Raw genomic sequence first — 19,753 nt, forward strand, 5'->3', positions numbered from 1 at the left:
CTGGTGTTTAGGCAGCTGTCTCCCTGCCTGTTTGAGCACCCTGTAACTTAGCCCTCAAGCTGCTGAAGGGGAGGGCCAGGGAATGCACTGCACTTACTGAGAGTGCTCTTTCAGACCCTGGAGCCATTGCCAAAGAGTGCCATCTGCATCCCCATTTTTGGAGGTTTCCTGTCTCGGTTCCAATATCCCCTTGGACACCATTGGCGGTTTCCTTTGGAGTTGGCTGAAAGCCATTACAACAGCCACCTGCCCATAGCAGGATCAACAGGATACAAGGAAGTACTGGTACCTTTCTGTTCCCTTCAACTTGCTTTACTACATTTCCTTTGCTTTGCAGTAGCTATGATCTGGAGCTCCATTTGCAGTTTTCTTAGGTGCGCACCTTGAGATAGTCTGGGATCTTCCTAAATGGTACAGCTTTCTGCAAATCAACAAAAAACAAACAAATCTTTTCCTGTTGCCTCACCTTCATTAAAAGAGACATTTCTGAAGTATTTTTTTTAATGGAAGGTGTATCAAAGGAGCATAATAGAGCATTTGTCAGGAGAACTTGTAATTTAGGTATGGGCACATGCAAAACTGCAGTGGCAGGAGGAAAGACTTTGGGGGGGCAGGTATTAAGTCAGTAGCTCTTTTTCATAAAGATGTAACTTGATTTTCTTATTTTCAAGGTTCTTTGAAAAGAAGGGAAGTTAAAAACTTCCCAAAGTAAAAATGGAGTTTTCCTTTTGTTTTCTCTTTCCATCAAATAAAGGCAGACTATTATCTTAAGCTTTTCTGGTTCATGTCAGGCATCATAACTACCTGGAATCCATTTCTTGGATCCTTGTTGTCAAACAATAGCTTTAACTGTGTTATAGGCAATAACTATTTAAAAATAAAAACATATATGCGTCTGAAGTAAATACCCAGCCAAATAGCAAGTGTTTCTTGAGTAACAATGAGCTTGTAAATGTAAATATTTTCTGACTATTGCTGTCTTTTTCCTTGTTAATAGTTCTGAAGGCTTATATTGCGCTTCATACAAGGTGTTGCCAAATTGCATAGCTCTGTTGTCAAGTGACAACATTTTCAAAAATGCATAACACTGAAGAGAATTTAATCAGCATGATAAATACTGATGATGTTTTTTTAAAAAAATCAGTAAAATCACAGCATGGTTGTGTTTTGTAGTCCAAAAATTAACCTTTTACAGCAAAGGAGGCATATAGGAATATTAGGAGGAGTAAGGAGGTGATAAGGAAAAACTGAAATGTGGAACTTTTCCTCCTCATTTCTAGCAATTGTCTTTTATATTGCCACAGAAGATGACCTATTTTTTGTTGTTGGGTCTGTTCTGTTCTATAGTTTGGAATAAAAAAATATTGAATCAGTTTAAAATACTTCTCAGGAAATTGCTGTTTGAATAATATACTCTTTCTACAGCCTAGTCTTCAGCTTCAGTTATAATAAGATTCAGGGTTTATATATATATATATACACACACACACACACACATACATGTGCATCTAGCAGCGTTTGTGCTTCTGCTATTGTACCACAAATTCTGAACACTAGACTTCTTGCTTTATAATCCTGCTAGGCTGTGGAGAAGAGGAAACTTTGGTATCAAGAAAATGGACTTTTTATAAAAAATTATCTGGAACAGAGCTTGTGTTAGCGTTGCTGTTGATCAAGCAGCTGTCACCTTTTCCCTTCAAGCTATGATTTGAAATATAATCAAGGGGAAGTGGCATACTAAAATGTCACTGCTCTTTCTCTGGTCTGGAGGTAGCAGAGTAATTCAGCATTCGTATTTGTGATACATTTTCTTTCAGTGCTTCCAGGAGGAGAGTTCCTATCACTGTTAGGTAAACCTGTGATAAAGCAACACAGTAGCACAAGTCAACAGTTATTTTTTCTGACTAATTTTTTTCAGGCTGCGATTTCACAGTGCTTTCTGATGGCTAGTCAAGAAATGTTATTTCACTGTGATTATAGCCCTATTCTGAAAGCTAGAAAGTTCTATGTTTGCATGAGATTTTATATAACCATGATAGCATGCATGTTGGGACTCTTTTCCTTCTATCATCAGAGAATATCTGTAGAACTGAGATTTTAACAGATAGGTTCTCTTTGGTTGGACAAGATGCTGTGGGAAGACTGCAATGGAAAATGTCCTGTGTTTACATTTTATAGGAGGCTATGAAGAACACTGCCCTGCAGAAGAAATGCAAGAAATAGATTATTTACAATTATTATGTCATGATCCAAAAACAATATTTGAAAGATCACAGTATGCTATATTTCTATGCTGTCAAGGAATCTTGCATTATCTAACATTCCTCAGACTGTAATCTCATCAACTGAATGCAAGTTTTTCTTACTATCCTACTAAATAAGCAGCTAGCAGTTCATGGTGTGGCTGTCAGTTACACAAGCACTAAAAGGAATCAAGTTTGTGTGACTTATGGGAGAGAGTCAAGCTAAGCCTGAATCTTCAGAGGTGTTTAGCTAATTCCCGTTGATTTTCATGCAAATTTAGTACATAAATGTCCCTTGTGAATCTTTGTCATTGTCCCCAGGCTTCTTGATTGCCTGTCTTCCTAAAATACCTGAGTGCTGTGTTATGATGATTACTTCTTCCAGCAGACAAAGTTCAGAAAAAGAAGCTTGCGGTTATGGTCGTGAAAGCCCTAACACATCATGAGACAAATTGTAGCTTCCGTGCTGAAGTGTTCTGCAAATGTGCTGTTTGTAGCTATTGAATTCTTCTTTTTCTTTTCTAGCCATTTCATCCAATGGTGAATTTGGAATGCTCGAGAGATTTTCGACCATTTCTGTGTGCCCTCTATGCTCCTGTGTGCATGGAGTACGGCCGTGTCACTCTCCCCTGTCGCAGACTCTGTCAAAGAGCATACAGCGAGTGTTCCAAACTCATGGAGATGTTTGGGGTCTCTTGGCCTGAGGATATGGAGTGCACCAGGTGAGCAAATCTGGTTGGGTTTTTTGTTTTGTTTTGGGTTTGGTTTTTTTTTTTTTTAAAATCCCAGGATAAAATTTTAGTATGATCTAGGATGTCTTATGATCTGAAACAGATGTTTTAAATGTATTCCATTACAAGTGCCCTTATTTTCCCTTGCATTTGTGTAACAGCTTGTTTCCTGGGGTGGAAACTGAGTTCATATTTCTATCACCTGCCCAAAGGAAAAGTTGAAAATTTCTGTGGGCAGTTACTATAAACAGCATGTGCATATTCTTAAATGAATAAATATACCCACCTGTTTTTCTTCTTCCTTGTCACTTATGCTGACCTGGTTTTGTCTGCTATACCAAAGTTGAATAGGTGATACTGTTATAAATTTCTCTGAGAGTCGGGCAAAATTGCATACGCTAGATATTAATGGCCCTTTTCTGAAGGGGGAGCTGGCTGGTCTTGATGAGTGTATAAAATCTCAAACCTCTGTTTTCAGAGCATCTAATGCTTGTTGAGCTTGTGTGTAAACAGATGTTTTCAGCTTTACATTACACAAGTAACTTTATATAAGGTATTTGATGATGCTCCAATCTATATGAAACAGAATATATATGAAATGGAAAACAGTATCTTTATGCTTTGGTGTTTTGGTTTTTTTAAGTGATTTCACAGCTAATAAAATACAGGAAAAGAAACAGGAAGAAATAGTCTGTCTTACAGTTGGATTAGCGGGAACGAAAACCAAAACTTTTAGCAAGAGAATAAGTCAGAGGATGCTTTTAGGTCCAGATAACCTGCATCGAAGATGGCTATAACTCCATGCACCAAACAGATGCCTGGGCCCTTTAGGTCCTCCCATCTCGTCAGTAAGGCTCAGATAGTAAAATTTCAAAGCCAGAGCTAAAACTACTGAAACTTTTGCTGGTGCTATGTTAATGCCATTGTGCCAGAACATGAACTGTGGCAGAGGAACAGCCATACTTAGCTTATGCTGCACTTGCTGAGGTGATAACATCTAGCAAAACAAGGAACTGGATAGCTAGGCATGGAATCTCCCTCCAGTCTCTCCTTCAAAACTTTAGACTGTACTCCAGCAGTCCTTAGCCTCCAGTCAGAGTTTTATTTAATTACAGAAATATCTTCATCATAATTTCAATTTATTGAAGCTAGTAGCAGTGGTAGGTTGGATTTTTGTCTAACCAGTGCACCATCCTGTCTGATAGCAGCTAGTACAGTTGCTTAGGGAAAAGTTTTAAAATACTGTATAAAATCATGCTTCCCTGGGCACATAGTCTCCATTTACAGTAAACCTAAGTTTATAGACTTGCTGAGATGGATTTTGTGTCCTAACCTTTATGCTTAAAGCCGCAATGGGGCCCTTGTCCATTTATTTCTCTGGTTTATTTTTAAACCTACTTTATAGTTTCAACATCCACTGCATTCTGGGACAATGAATTCTAGCGTTTGTTTATACATAGCGCAGTATTTCATGAATTACCTGTTGTTTGGATCGTTCTTTAGTTTTGCTCCAGTTAGTATGTCTAAAGTCAGACATATAAATAAGGTTACTAGTCTTTGCAAAGTCTCTGTATATTTCTTGTAAATAATTATTTTCTTACTTTTTAGATTCCCAGATTGTGATGAGCCATATCCTCGTCTTGTTGACCTCAATTTAGCTGGGGAGCCCACAGAAGAGGCTCCAATGGCAGTACAGAGGGATTATGGCTTTTGGTGTCCTCGGGAGTTGAAAATAGACCCTGATCTGGGTTACTCTTTCCTGAGGGTACGGGACTGTTCCCCTCCTTGCCCCAATATGTACTTTCGGCGTGAAGAGCTCTCCTTTGCTCGCTACTTCATCGGAGTGATCTCCATCGTCTGCCTTTCTGCTACCTTGTTTACTTTTTTAACTTTTCTGATCGATGTCACAAGATTTCGCTATCCAGAAAGACCGATAATATTTTATGCTGTCTGTTACATGATGGTGTCATTAATTTTCTTCATTGGCTTTCTGCTTGAAGACCGAGTAGCGTGTAACGCATCTAGCCCTGCCCAGTACAAGGCTTCCACAGTGACACAGGGCTCTCACAACAAAGCTTGCACCATGCTATTCATGGTGCTCTATTTCTTTACCATGGCTGGCAGTGTTTGGTGGGTCATTCTGACCATCACATGGTTCTTGGCAGCTGTGCCAAAATGGGGCAGCGAAGCAATCGAGAAGAAAGCGTTGCTCTTCCATGCCAGTGCCTGGGGCATTCCAGGAACTCTAACCATCATCCTCTTAGCAATGAATAAAATTGAAGGTGACAATATTAGCGGCGTATGTTTTGTTGGCCTCTATGATGTGGATGCATTAAGATACTTTGTACTTGCACCTCTCTGCCTGTATGTTGTTGTTGGAGTTTCCCTTCTGCTAGCTGGCATTATCTCCCTCAACCGGGTTCGCATTGAAATCCCATTAGAAAAAGAGAACCAGGACAAACTAGTGAAGTTCATGATCCGGATTGGCGTGTTCAGTGTTTTGTACCTCGTGCCGCTGTTGGTTGTAATTGGCTGCTATTTCTATGAGCAGGCTTATCGAGGTGTGTGGGAGACGACATGGATTCAAGAACGCTGCAGAGAATATCACATCCCATGTCCCTATCAGGTGAGGAAAACAATATGACATATTCAGGAGTGCAGAAAATGGATAATGGGGGGATGAGTTAAGACTTACTTGTCATCCCTAACTGAAAGAGCTGCTATTTGGACATGGGAAGGTTCTTGCCATACTCTAATTATCTGGATAATGCGTCAGGCCTTCTGGAAGACTAGGTATTATTGGGAAATCGGAGGCTTGCATCAGATGCTTTGTGGCTTTTTATGCAGTTTCTGGGCTGTATGGGACCTATACAGGATATAAAGATGCTATTTTAAACCAACTTCAGGAACAGGATTTAATGAGTTTATTTTTGGTCATTAGAGATGTGTTACAAGTTTTGCTCTGAAGAAATTTTGGCACTTAAGCTGCATTGTCATCAGCCTGATTACTGCTTTTTCTAGTTTTTGTTGCTCATCTGTAACAGTTTAGTTGCTTTGATTAGCCTAGAGGTTTTGTGCTTATTTTAGAGCAGCCTATGCATGTGTCAGAAATGTCTGTATAAAATCTTACTTGAAGTGTCTTCTGAAGGAAACCAGAGCTTTACCGCTCATCGGTTTTGTTTTTTTTCAAGAAAATTACACTTACCTGCTCAATTTGTTCAATTGAGTTATCACAGGAACAGAAGCCTCTAAGAGGACTAGATTTCAAACTGTCCACTGTTTACTTCAGTGTTACACTGGTGCAAAGGAAGCGTTGTAAGTATTAATTACTTGAAGCCTACTTTCCTTTTTGAACCAAAGTGGCAGATTGGTTTTGGAATGATATTGCTTAGATATTTTCTGCAACTTATTTGGAAGATCTTTATTTCAAGAAGATTGTACAATAAGCATCTATTATATAGCTGCACATGCAGGGGTATAAAAAGGAGTTATTTTGGCTCTAAAGCAGTTAAAACATCAGCTGGATCATCAAAGCTCACATTTTAATGCCATAAAATATCGCTTAAAGGTTTGGCTTAGTCTATATAGCTTGATAATAATCTTTTTATTACCTTTTAACCCTTTTATTGTTTTCTCTGTTAGATTTTATTAGGGTGTGACTCTTCCCTCCCATCCAATGTGTGAGCATTTTTATGGCAGGAAATATCTGTCAGTGGGTGTGTTCAGTTTATTTGCCTGATTGAGTCTTCATTGCTGCAGGTTTTAATATGTTAAATGGACTGGTGCTTAAAAAGAGAGAAAAAGAGGGACACGTGGTTTTCTCTGTTAATTTCAAATACCCATCATATGCCAATCTAAAACTTGTGTAAGAGTCTATAAAATCAAAAGGATTCTGCTTTCTCATAAGTTAAACAAAAAACTTTTAAACCTTGAAACTTCTGTCTGAGGGCTAAAATCCTGGCTAGTGGAGTAATGAAAGCATGTAGTAAAATGCTACTCAAATCTCTAGAAAACCGTTAACATAATGGCTCAGCAGGAGTCAAAAGAACAATAATGGTTTCATTCACATCAAATTGGGTTGAAGGACCCGGAGACCCTGGGGAGTATTAGAAGGGTTTTTCTTCTAGCCCATCCAATTTTTTTCTTAAACTAAACATGCTTCCCTAATTAAACTATCCAGACTTACAACTGAAACAGACTTCCAAAGCTGTGGGGAAAAATAATTTTATCCTTAGATTGTACTAAAATATAGTATCAAATCAGGGGAAAATTTAAGGCTTTGTGGAGAGTATTGCTCACTTGCAAAATACGACCATATTATTTTCTGAGCCTTGATTTTACTTAACTTAGAGTATTTTGAATATCAGTTTCTGAGATGAGACTATCCTAAATTGAGAGTTGTAGTTGATTACACAGTGTTTTATGTGCAAAACATACGCAGGATTGTGGTAGTTGGGATTTGATACTTGCACAGGCACACTTTTTTCAACACCAGCAAATCTGAGGTTAAAAATTCATTAGTCCATTCAACCGTTACATCATCTTTGCCATCAGAGGATGATGGCACAGTAACTCATTCTGGAAAACTGCTAATGGGGGAGTTCAACTATGCAGCTGCTACAGGCATGCCTCCCTCCTGTGTGACTGCTTCATGCAGGAGATACTGCGGGGTTAATAATTTACTGCAGATTGCCCTGGCTGCTGCTAAACCAAAGAGGGCCTTGGCAGCTGGTGTTCAAATGAAAAATAGACATCATGTTGCATTGACTACCTAAAGGGCTAAATACTCCCAAAATGGAGGAGGCAACAAAATACCTTTATGCTTCAACCTTGATTTCTGGCTACCTGCATGTTTCCTGGGTTAACCCAGCAACATATTAGTATGGAGGGAGGCATCTGTTGCTTTCCTTGTGAAATAAAAACTTTTTTTTTTTCCCCATAAAGACAGGAAATCAATATCCTAGTATTTCCTCTCTTTGAGGAATAAGCACAGGGCAAAAAAGACCTCATTTTACCTTGCCTTCAGCATCCTCAGCACTCCACGTTACTGGGAGAGGCTGGAAAAGAGGGGAGGCGTTTGTACAAACTGGCAGCAGCTCTCTCCCCACAAGCCCATCCCGGACCTCAGTTTTCTGTAGCATCAGGGGCTGCTGCAGGTCAGGCAGTAGCTTTAGTATGTTGCCTGGGCAGCAACGGCAGGTAAAATGCTAGGCAGCAGTCGTCCCTCTCATACCATGACTGTGAGGGCTCAGATGAGTTCCAAGATGAGCCCTCAAAAGTTGAGTGGAGTGAATAGTGTCTCCTTGAGTCTTCCTTTAGTAAGGAAGAAGCTACTATGTTGAGAGATGGGCTTTATTTACAGTATATACAATATATCTAACATGATTCAGAAATGTAGTTGCACTTTCCCCACTATAAGGGAAATGCATTGTTTTCATGGATGTCAACTTAAACAGGCAACTTGGGGAGTTGCATTTTGTATCAACTTGGACAAATATCTTAATTCAGTTAAAAATATCAAGGTTGTTATATTACAGCACCCTTCTTTCAATATGAATAATGGCAAGATGACTAAGGTGTTAACCACAAGTAATTATTTTTATTGTTTCTGATGCTAGAGCTATTTGCAGTGACTGCAATGATGTAATCTTTCCAGTCAGTATTACGTCCCTGTGAAATACCTGCTCACAGTGGCCTAAAAATGTCGTAACCCACCCCCTCCGTTTTCACTGAGGTCAGAATATTTTTCTTTTCCTGGAGGGGGGAGTACTGCCTTTGTAATCTACTTTCAGCACAGCAATATTCAAGTGGGGAGCTGAATTTTATGTTGGTATTCCACTTCTCGCTCATTGCCTTAAAAAATTAATTCATGCTTGATCTCAAAAAATGGATTAATGTTTTTGGTCAAGAGGAGTTCATGCAGTAGGAAGTGAAATTTAATTTTCACTAGCTGTAGAACCTGGTACTCCCATCATAAACATAGCATTTTAACTGGGCTGTGTGCATTACATGTTCTTCAGGTCAGACTTTTATCTCATATATAGTCCTTTTTATGAGAGTATAGCACAATTTTATGTGAAGGTAAAATAGAGAAATGAAGGGAAAGAAGCAGGGAAGTATGATACAATCCAGTCATAAATTTGTCACATCTAGTCATCTCTTTTGCTACAGTCGAAAATACATGTTTTGCTGCTCCTTCTTCTGCTTCCGTTTGTAACAGTGGTGTTTCTACCAATATCATGTGATTGTTCAGAAGGAAGAGCCTTGCAACAGAGTTGGATTTTTGTAAAGTTGGGCTCAGGGAGGGACATTTGGGAAAATAAAATTCTGCATGTTCCTATTGCTTTTCAGCATGGCTATCGTCTCCATCATCTGTCTAATAATTTTACCGCTCATAACAAGTTCTTGATATGGGCTTGGCTCTTTAGTCTGCAGTCCTGACCCAATGGTGAGCTTTCAAAGCTTGTCTCTTTCCTCTCTTGCTTTGCAATTTCTACCTTGTATGTTGATGGAGCATGTCATGCTATAGGAACTAATTCAGATAAGTGGTGGACTGGGATAGATTTTTGGCTGGTCACTTTACAGAAGCACAGAATCGCTCGGGTTGACGGGACCTCTGGAAATCATCTTGCTCAACCCCACTGTTCAAGCCGGGTCAGCCCAGGACTGGATCCAGTCAGGTTTTGAATTCCTGTTGCCTTAAAAGCTGTGAGTTTCTTTCTATCAGGTGCCTAAGCTCAGATACATCTGATGTTGGGTAAAAAGTAGGGGGAAAGGGGAAGAAACCCCCATTTGTAGTGCACTTAGCTGCTGTTACATATTCTTCTCCTCCAGGCACCACAGTGTTTTTGTTCTTTACAAGGAGAGTGTCAGAGTTTTGTTCTTGGAAATTGCAAAGACAGACAAATTGGGACACAGTTACCTGCCCCAGTCTGTGAAAGTATCTCTCAAAACGGGGATGAATTTGGCTGCAAAGTGAAATAGTTACTCAGCAAAGTCAGTCTCCAAAGGTGGTTGTAATGTATGTTTTTCTTATGAAAAGTAGGAGTTCAAAATGGTGAATACAGTTTTACTAGCCCAGAGAAAAGGGAAGGGCTGCATCAAACCAGAAACATTCCAAGTTGGAAGAAAGTGGTAATTGTCTTCTTCCCAAGGTAAGGAAATGTGTCTGCTTTCTTGAGATGGCAGAGTATGATGTCAAAAGCTTTTACCTCTTTTTATTTTTTTATTTTTTTATTTTTTTTTTTTTAGTCCCATAATGGCAGATTTCCTGCAAAGTAAAGAAGGTCCTGAGTTAAGATTCATTTCTTTTAAATCCAAATGTAAATAGATTCTCCATAGTTCTCACCAGTGCTTCAGGGCTAGGCTAGGCACTGTGCTGATGGGAGAGACATCTAATTTAGATGTTAAGGAGGAAAGAAAAGAAAAATAAACTATTTCAAAGACATTTGCTACCCTAGTGAGAGTCCTTGAGAGATGAAACTAAGCAGTATGAATTATCTTTGCTTGTGATCTGATATTCATAATTGCTTCACCGGATTAAAAGACCATAGTGCTATCTTGCTAAGAGTGAAGGTGGTGCTCCCTGCTTTTCTTTTCAATATTATTCAGAGGAATGGAAGCAGATGTGGATAGCACAATTGATTTACTGTTGATGGGGAAAACCTGGATAGCAGGGTGAGTTTAGAACAAATTGTAGACCCTAATTTTGTATTGGAAACTCTCTTTTATTTTTCATTAGGAACTCGGTTTTGTGTTGTATGCTGAATATCCGTCCAGTCTTGTTCAGTCATTATTGTAATGTACTCCAGGTAGATCCCTAAGCCCAGAACCAGGAGTAAAAATAGTGATGAATACGTTTAGACATGGAAGGCTTTAAAACGTGTAGATCCAGTTATGGAGTCTGTTTACAACCTACTTACCCAACTTATGGCACTGTGCCTGTGCAGTGTCTTCTTCACTATATCGTCTGTTTTTCAGCTTTGGGCTTGGCCTCGTATAAACCAGCAGAATTTGAGAGATAAAATAACAAACATCTATCAGAGTGAAAACAATGTGAAAATGAAGAACAGCTACTGAGAGCAGCTTTCCTTTATTTAATTTCAGATGTCTTTACCTAAGCCAGGTGTCCTTGCCTCCTTTTATAGCTGAAGCTGAGAAATGAGCATTTTTATAGTGATTAATTGGACAGTCAAATGAATTGTATCCTGACTTTATTGTCGGTTTGAAGAGGTAACACCTGCTGTCATTGGATGATTCTATGTTAGTGTTTTTGCTACAAAATTATGGGGTATTTTTGGGGGGAAGGGGTAAGAGAGGTTGGAGGATTTTTGCAATCTGTCCCCTTCAAAAATCAGAATATGCCTCAACACCTTTTAAACACACTTTCTAGATCCTGACCAGTCTTGGCTTGAATAGCAGCCATTCCAGAAAGAAAACTGGATAGCATGGGTTTTGCTCATTTTTGAAGAAAGTACATAAGTAAGCACCTAAGGCCACAGTACTTGGAAGGACAGAGGCTTGCATTTGGGAATCCCATGGACGGATAATTTTTGTTTTGCTAAGCATCATATAAACATGCTTCAACGACTGACAGAGAAGTCTACTTATGCAAGAACAGTGAACACAACTATTTTTGCAAATGTAATTTTAACCAATTGAGTTCTTGAAGCAGTTATTACACTTATGTCTTTAAATCTTTTCTATTTTCCTTCTGATCTTTGCTTTAAAAAAAAATCAAAACTGCCTTGGCATTTTTAAGGACTTTAATAATTAAGGGCGATGCTGTAAGTTGGTGTAATACTGAATATCATTTCTATCAACATAGAAAATAGGAAGTCAGTTGAGCCAATTTTTTTTCCTCTTCACTCTACCTATTTCACTCCAAGATGAGGCCCCAGTCTTGCTGTGTAATAATGTCAAATGGGTTTTTACTGAAGATGAGAGTTCTCACCCACTCACTTCTGTTCATTGCTGGTGTCGGATAAAGAAGAGAGGATTAATTGTGGTTGCCTAAGATACCAAAAGCATAAATGGAAAGAATGTTTTGTTACGGTACCTCTTGTCTGTCAATGGCAGTTATATGTATCTAGTACGGGCACAAAAGAAAACAAAATACAAGCTTGCTAATATATTTCTGTTTTTATAGAAATTATACCACATTACAGATTATTTTAACGCATTATTTAACAGCTCAGATTGGAGAAATGGATTTTACTATTAGGATTAATCTCTGTCACCTGCTGATAATTTTGGCTCAAGAATTTGTCAGTTTTCATGTTTCTCATTTTCACAAAGGTACTTTTTGATCCCATCACAGTTAATTTTGTACTGGAACTTTTCAACATAATTTTAGATGTCTCAAAATTAACACTGTTGTGATAAAAATCTCTTCGTTTCAAACTGATTTGGATCACTAACAACTATAAACTGCTTTGTTTGTTTTGCATCCTTTTTAGAGGTTGCCCACGTAATGGGTGGGGGTAACATTGTTGAGTGTGTTTCATTCCCACTTGGCACAGCTTTGTCCTTCATTTATTTTATGCCTGGTGCACTGAACAAACACGGCAGGAACGTTGCTGAAAGCAGAAACTACGCGTAGCCTTCTTGCAGAACCGTTTCAGCACAGAACAGGTGCCAACTGAAAAGCAACTATGGTGATACAGTCGCGGTAGGCTGAGAGCCAAGAGTATGAGAGTGTCTAGTCATCTGCTCTGCTCTTCACTCTGCTGAGTATTATATCTCCTAGCGCCTACTTTTAACTAAAATCGGGCAGAAGCAAAAAAGACACTGAGACAAACTACTGTAAGTTCCGGCTTAGGTTTTGCAGCTCTGTCTCTTCATTTCTCCCCCACATTCTCACCCCCACAAAAGAGAAGAAAAACAAAGGAAAAAACCTTACTTCATAAACTGTATTTGTGTTCAGGTTTTATAGTGCTTCCCCCCACCCCCCAGATTCTTAATAGACATTTGAATTTACTGTAGAGATTTTTAAATTAGGTGATGGCAAAGTTGATTCACACGCACTTAAGAAATGCTCTTGTAGCAGACAGTCTTTTCCCATGGCTGCATTATGGGTGAAGTGTAGCCCCTGTTGACACAGGCTTTATTTTCATGCACAAATGCTTTAGAACAATTGCACATGCGGCCCAAAGAGAAGAAAAGATGGGGCTTGCAAACATCTTGCCAAAAACAGTGGCAAGAAGTAATTGTCAAGATACAGAGTCTCTGTTTGTGGGGTGCTGATCAAGTCAGGATGGAGTCTCCCCGCTTTTATTGGCTGCAATATATGGCATTTTCCAGTTTTTGCCATTTTCTCCACTAATCAGGGGGGTGCCACTGTCCTTTTAAATATAAAATAACTCAGCTGGTTTACCATCTGTGTTACAGTGGGTCTTCAGAAACACACGGGGGAGTGCACTAAGCTGGATACAGAAAAGAGGCTTTGTTAAGAAATGTCTTAGCGCCCTTTTTGTGTGGCACAGGCATAAAGAGAATATATTTAGAGATGTCTATAAATCTAGATTTCTCCTCCCACCTCTTTTTCATTAGTTATTGTTTAGAATTCCTCTCAGAAGAGGTAATAGATTTGCTTAAATCTGCCCTAACGAATTACTTCTTTTTGAATGTAATTATTCTGTCAAAAAAAAAAAAAAAAAGTGGTTGAGATAAAACCATATTTTCCGTGTTGTTGTTTACTCGGAAGAAACTGAGCAAATCTGAATTATGAGTTAGGCTTCTTTCAGAAACAAAAATAACATCAGCTCAGAACAGCAACATTAATCACAGTATTACACTGCTTCCTAACAGTGATTCCGTTAATTTTGCTTGGTTTAGATGTTTAGGAAAAAGAATATATTAATGGGAAATTTCTCAGAATTCTTTGTTTCGTCATTAGTAATATCAGTCCTGTCTCCTCCTTGCACATCCAGGACTTTGATAAATCCAACACAGGATGCAACATACCCTCTTATCTCACATTGGCATGTATGCAATTTCCAGTCAATTAACATATTGAGTGAAAGCAATCATTTCATTCACATGACTCATTTCTGGCTGGGTGTTTTTTTATTGGATTGACTGAGCTAGAGCCAGAGGGAAATGGTGATTTCTCAACCTTTATCTTCAGACAGGCTGATTTGTACTTGTATCCAAGTATGACTCCTCAAGGTCATCTTTTTCTTTTTTTCCTTTCTTTTTATCCAGTATTTTGCTGAGGGTAACTTGCAGAGGAGGTCAGATCCTGCTATTTTTGAGTTCTCAGTTTCATTCCATTCTCTTTTTAATAAGCATACCTTATATGTGGAACAGCCTTTAATTCCGATTATTAAGGAAGCTCGCTTTTCCCACTGACTCTTTTAATTGCTATTAAAATGGCAATAAAAAAACTCAGTTAGGAGGTTTGATTTCTCTGGTTTTGAAGCACCAGTCACTCTTAACTGTCAGAATTGAATGTTAGCAAATCAGTCGCCTAAAAAAAGATTTATCTTTTCATTTTAATACATTAAAGGAAATTGCCTATAATCTGCATTTGAAAATTCTGAATAGCAGTGCATTCATTAATGATTATGACTTTTTCACTGGGTTTCAGGGTTGCTTTGAGATGTTGAGTAGTCATGTCAAAATAGCTGTAGACCAAATTGCAAAAAGAAAATCTTTAATGGGGTGTTAGCTGTAGATCTCTGCCAAATTCTTAGCAAATGCTGAACCTCGATGTTTGTAAGCCTGGATATTCTGCATCTGAGTGAATTTCAGTGAGATGGCTTTTGTTGTGCTGTGTAGCATTCCTTGACTATTGAGTGACTTGTCCTGTCAGCATGGAAACACAAGGTACAATAAATTTCAGAGATACTGCACTTCTGTGCGTTTATTCCTAGTGATTTCAGAGGATCGTTACTACTTTCAACAAATTTTTAAAACTTGAGTCCTAGAAGGGTACTTAGATTTGGATGTCGTTGGTGTCAGACTAAGCAGCTCTGACAGTTAAACTGCTGACAATAGCTTTGCTTCTGAAAGCTTCAGCTTTTCAGGGAATTGTGATCGCAGTCATCATATCTATAATGCCCCTGGGCATAACATGAGCAACCAGCTCCCACTGTGAGTGTTCCGAGAGGTTTGCTTGGTGGTGTAACATAAAGCAGTTCAGCATACTGTCTGTAAATACACACATATAGAAAGATGTTTACTCTCTCCATTAAAACAATTTTGTTTCTAAACCTGAAATCAATACTACTAAGTAAAGACTATACTTAAAATAATAGACCTACTCTAATGATGGAATATAATGTGATATATGAACTAAGTTCACCTGTAAGACTGGTCCAGATCTCTCAGACATGTTCTGCGTACGCCTTGATCTTGGTAAACATCTGCTTAGCTTAGACATGGCTGGGCTATATAGCATGAAAATGTACAAATATTTGCACATTTCAAGTTTGATTTTTCTTTTACATTATTTGTATGAACAAACAATTCTCCCCAGCAGCAGCCTGCTGTTAGTTCTTTTTTCTTAACAGAGAATTATTCTATTTCCTAGAAAAGTAAATGCAGACAAAGAACGCAGTATCTCTTCCCAACATGTGTGAAGGTTTGCTTTCCACATGAGCTGAGCCCACTCATGAATCAGGTGCAGCTTCAAAATTGAACTGCAGAACATAAATATACTTGTTGATATATATAAATAAGAATCTTTTTATACACAAAAGGCTGTATTTGAGTCATATAAAGAGCTGGGTTATTCACTTGTTTTCCATTAACAGTTTATATTCCTAGTAATACAGATGTATTTTTACATGTGTTTTTTTTATGTGTTTGTTCTTTTTAATGGAGTTTCTGAAGTCATTATATATAATTTTAATGCTGAATTATGTTAAAATATCAGTTACACTCAAAAAACCCAAGATCACTGCCTTCTCATTTTTATCATGAAAGAGTGAAAGCATGAACACTTATAAGCATATCATATACTGATAAATATCAAAACTGATGAGCTGCATCATCTTCCAGGGTGTAGAACACTCACAGATCAGAGTTAAGCTTAGACCAGACTATGTTACTCCTTGTGTTTGAAGTTTGGGACTTGTCTTTCTAGAAATGTATTATTGTGTGGGTTTAACAGCTCTACTTCGATATATGAAAATACTTTCCTCTCTAGTCCTGAAGCAGTTCTTTCAGCAAGAGCTAGGATGAGTTTTAAGTAGAAATGGGCCATTAATAATTCTTGTTATTATGTTTGAGTGTATTATACTCTTGTATTTACTTGAGAACAGCTGAGGGTGGAAGGGGCCTATGGAGACTGTCTAGTCAAGCCCCTGCTCAAAGCAGGGTCACCTAAAGCAAATGGCTTATAGCTGTGTCCAGCTGAATTTTTAATATCTCCATGGGCAGAGACTCCACAACCTCTCTTGGCAACCTGTTCCAATCTGATTGAAAGGTGTTCAATCACCTTTATACTATTACAGTATTCAGTGTTACATTGAAAAATTTTCCCAGTTGATGTAATAACCCCAACACCAAATTATTTTTCAAAGATTCAGTTGAACTGAAGTTTTTTAAAATCAGATGATGTAAATGATCATTAATATTCCATTCACACTATAACTTGAAAAAGAAAGCCTTTAGACTAATGAACATGGTGTTTCTGTCTGTGGTGAATAAAAAGTGTTTTATACATACTGTGTTTGCTAAAATAGCTATTTGTTTCTTTTCCCTGGAGTTCTGTACTTATGCCTTAAGCTATGGTTTGGCTGCTATTTGCATCTTTACAAAATTACACTGATCTATTTCTTTTGACTTCATCTCCAGCAATTTCACAGCGTGGTAATTACTCATTCTGAACCATTTTTGGAACAAATACAAACTGATGTGCAACTAGGTTTTGCTGGATGGCAGTATTTCTTCACCAAAAGGGTGTCCAGCACTGGGACAGGCTGCCCAGGGAGGTGGTGGAGTCACCATCCCGGGAGGGATTTAAAAGACGTGTAGATGCAGTGCTTAGGCCATGGTTAGTGGTGGGCTTGGCAGTGCTGGGTTAACCGATGATCTTAAAGGTCTTTTCCAACCTAAATGAATCTGTGATTCTGTGTGATTGACTGCATTGTGTTGGATCAAAAAACACTGTAAGAAAAAACAAAAAGTAATGAAAGGTGCCAGGAGCACGGTTCTGTTAGAGCTTGTCTTTGGAGGAGGAGGGTATAAGAGCATGCATAGCCTTGCAAAAGAAGAAAAAGAAGGGATGCAGTTGCAGTTTTAGGAATCCATAAAGGACATTTAAGAACACATTAAAGTGACAGTGCTGGCAGAATGATAACATGGTCATGAATAAACTTCAGTTGAAAGTTAAGAGTATTATATGGTGAATTGAGTGGGGTGGCTCATGATTTCAGGATAAAGCTGGATAACTGAATGGGCTTGTGTGCCGTTGTTGGCTGCAGCAGTGGCAGACTTGACTTGACCAAGGATGCTTCTTGTGTTCTTAATGCCAAGTGTCTTCATTCAAGTAGTGAAAGTTTATGAATGGGGATATATTCCAAGCCTGGGCTGTAGTAAGCTTGCTAAATTTTGTGTTGTAAGAATTGAATAAATTCAAGAAAGAACATTTACTGCCAAAATAGATGTCAAAGCTGCAAAGGTTTTAGTCCAAGTACATTTTTAGCAGTGGGGTTGACAGAAATCAGATTTTTCTGATATATTAGGGTGGGTTTGTTTTCCTGACTTATTGATTCCCAAGGAAGTGCTTATATCTGAAGAAAAAAAATGGTATTTTTTCGGAATGGCAACAGGGAGCTTCCAACATCTCTGGCCATGGGACAAATCTGCCAAATGCAACCTACTGCAGTGAACCCTCAGTATCCCTAATTTGACAGATTTGCCAGTAATTCAGGTAGACATCTCTAATCTCGTCTTAATCTCTGTGAAAGTTAGGTATATCAAGCAGCATGTTGTGAGTTGCAGTAAAGAAGCATTTGCTGATACAACTTTGTTTCAGCTGTAAGTTCATTGACTCATGTTAGCCCATGCCAACTGCACTCCCTGTTTGCACAGAGAATACTACAGGAATGCCATCTGGTTCCTCAATGGGGGTAAGAACAACTGCATGACATATTATTTTGGTGAGCAGTGGGATTTAAGTAAGAGAAATCATAGCCGGTCAGGTTTGTTTCATTGTGTAAGACACCTTTGGGTGAGTCACGCCTTGACTTGAGGTGATACTTTGTCATTTTAATTCCTGCATTAGTAACAGGTCTGTAAAAGGAAAAAAGAGTATATGGGTCCTTGGACCTGTTACATCAAATAGCTACAGCTCACCTAAAAGGGGCTATTTAGGAGAGGGGTTGAAATGGTCCAAAGTGAGGAATATGTTCAAGAATTGTTATATGATTCTTTTATTCCAGTGACAAGAGGAAAGATAAGCTGTGCTGGGCAAAACAACTGTGTGGCAGGTGGAGACTTGTTTGGGTTTTTTCTCTCTGCAGAGGAAACAACACTTCCGCTTGTTACATGTCCACAGGGAAAGGAAAGAGAGGTCCAAGCCTCTCATGGGTGGTACACTCAAGTAGACTTGCTTTTCCCATGCTTAATGCCCAGCATTAGTGCTGGGAGACTTGTTGACACCAGTTCCTCATACTGATAAAACAGAAGGCAGGTGTTTGGGCAATCTCTCTAATTACAAACCATGGCCAGCACTTAAAAAATTAGTTGCTGTGATTGAATGCTGTCTTCCGCTTCAAGATAAAGCCACAAACCACCCAACATCCTGATAGCTTCATTGAGGTTCAGCTTTCCCTTGATAAACAGGGTGTTCCCCCAGAAGTAGTCTCCTGAAGCTGCAGAATAACCTGGCCAGAGATTGTTGTGAGATACCTGTAAGATGATGACTGAAGCTGTGTAGTTTTCTGTGTTCCCATCCCATGAACAGTTAGCATCAGAGTTTTGGATGATTGCTGGTTACTGACACTGTGACTAACTGCAGGGCCTGAAGGGCAAAAGCATTGGAGGTGAGTTATTAGACTCTAGTCATGAGTCAGGACCTTTTTAGTTGTCCTCTGGGATCCCTTTTCAAGAAGAAGATAGATGAGGAAACCCCTGCAGCCTTACCTTGTGAGAGGCCACTCTCTGCTGCGTTGTTCTTTATTCAAGCTATTTTTCCAGCAGATGATTACACTCCAGTGTGTTCCCCAGGCACAACGCAGGCAAGGGATGACTTCCGGTGAAAGCCAGTGCCGTTCTTCTATGAACTGAATGATTTCTTTCCCATATATTGCTTTCCCATAACATGCCAGAGAAAGTAAAGAGAAATTCTTCCAAAATATATTTCATTGCATTTAAAATGTTCTACAGAGGCAGGTTATGTAATATATTTTTTAGGTACTTACATGAACTAAATTCTTGGGGGGGGAAAAGTGTGTGGCAGATCATTTGGCATGGTGAGATATATCTGCTGTGCCGGAACTAACACTTAACTCTGTAGTGAGTAAGTTTCCTCCAGAATAGCCTCTATCCCATTAAGGTGGTAATTTTATAAGCTTTTATTGCAATGTCTTATTTATTTATTTTTAGCTTGGATTAGGTTTCGAAGCTATCCGTTACTGGCCCAAGTCTTGCATAGGCTGATCACTTTGCTTTAATTTCCACTCAGGGTATATAGCTACTCGGTAGTTCAGTAAGTCTGGAGAATGGTTAGTAATGCTTTTTCGTAATTGTTCTGACTATTTAGTTGTTTTAATGTGAGCCAATGGGCAAAGTTAATGCATGGTGCTTTCATGTTCCTGTGGCTGAGGA

General features: G+C 38.8%; 1 protein-coding gene across 1 annotated transcript in view; it reads left to right on the top strand.

The window, feature by feature from the left end:
* The window catches only part of FZD3 (frizzled class receptor 3), a 61,472-nt gene that overhangs the window by 26,182 nt on the left and 15,537 nt on the right, over nucleotides 1–19,753 (top strand). The window contains exons 3-4 of the mRNA XM_055811093.1: nucleotides 2,769–2,965; nucleotides 4,583–5,600. Coding sequence (XP_055667068.1) covers nucleotides 2,769–2,965; nucleotides 4,583–5,600 — 1,215 coding nt within the window. The remainder of the gene's footprint in view (nucleotides 1–2,768; nucleotides 2,966–4,582; nucleotides 5,601–19,753) is intronic.

The sequence above is a fragment of the Falco peregrinus genome, chromosome 7, assembly GCF_023634155.1.
Source record: "Falco peregrinus isolate bFalPer1 chromosome 7, bFalPer1.pri, whole genome shotgun sequence".
Classification (NCBI taxonomy): domain Eukaryota; kingdom Metazoa; phylum Chordata; class Aves; order Falconiformes; family Falconidae; genus Falco; species Falco peregrinus.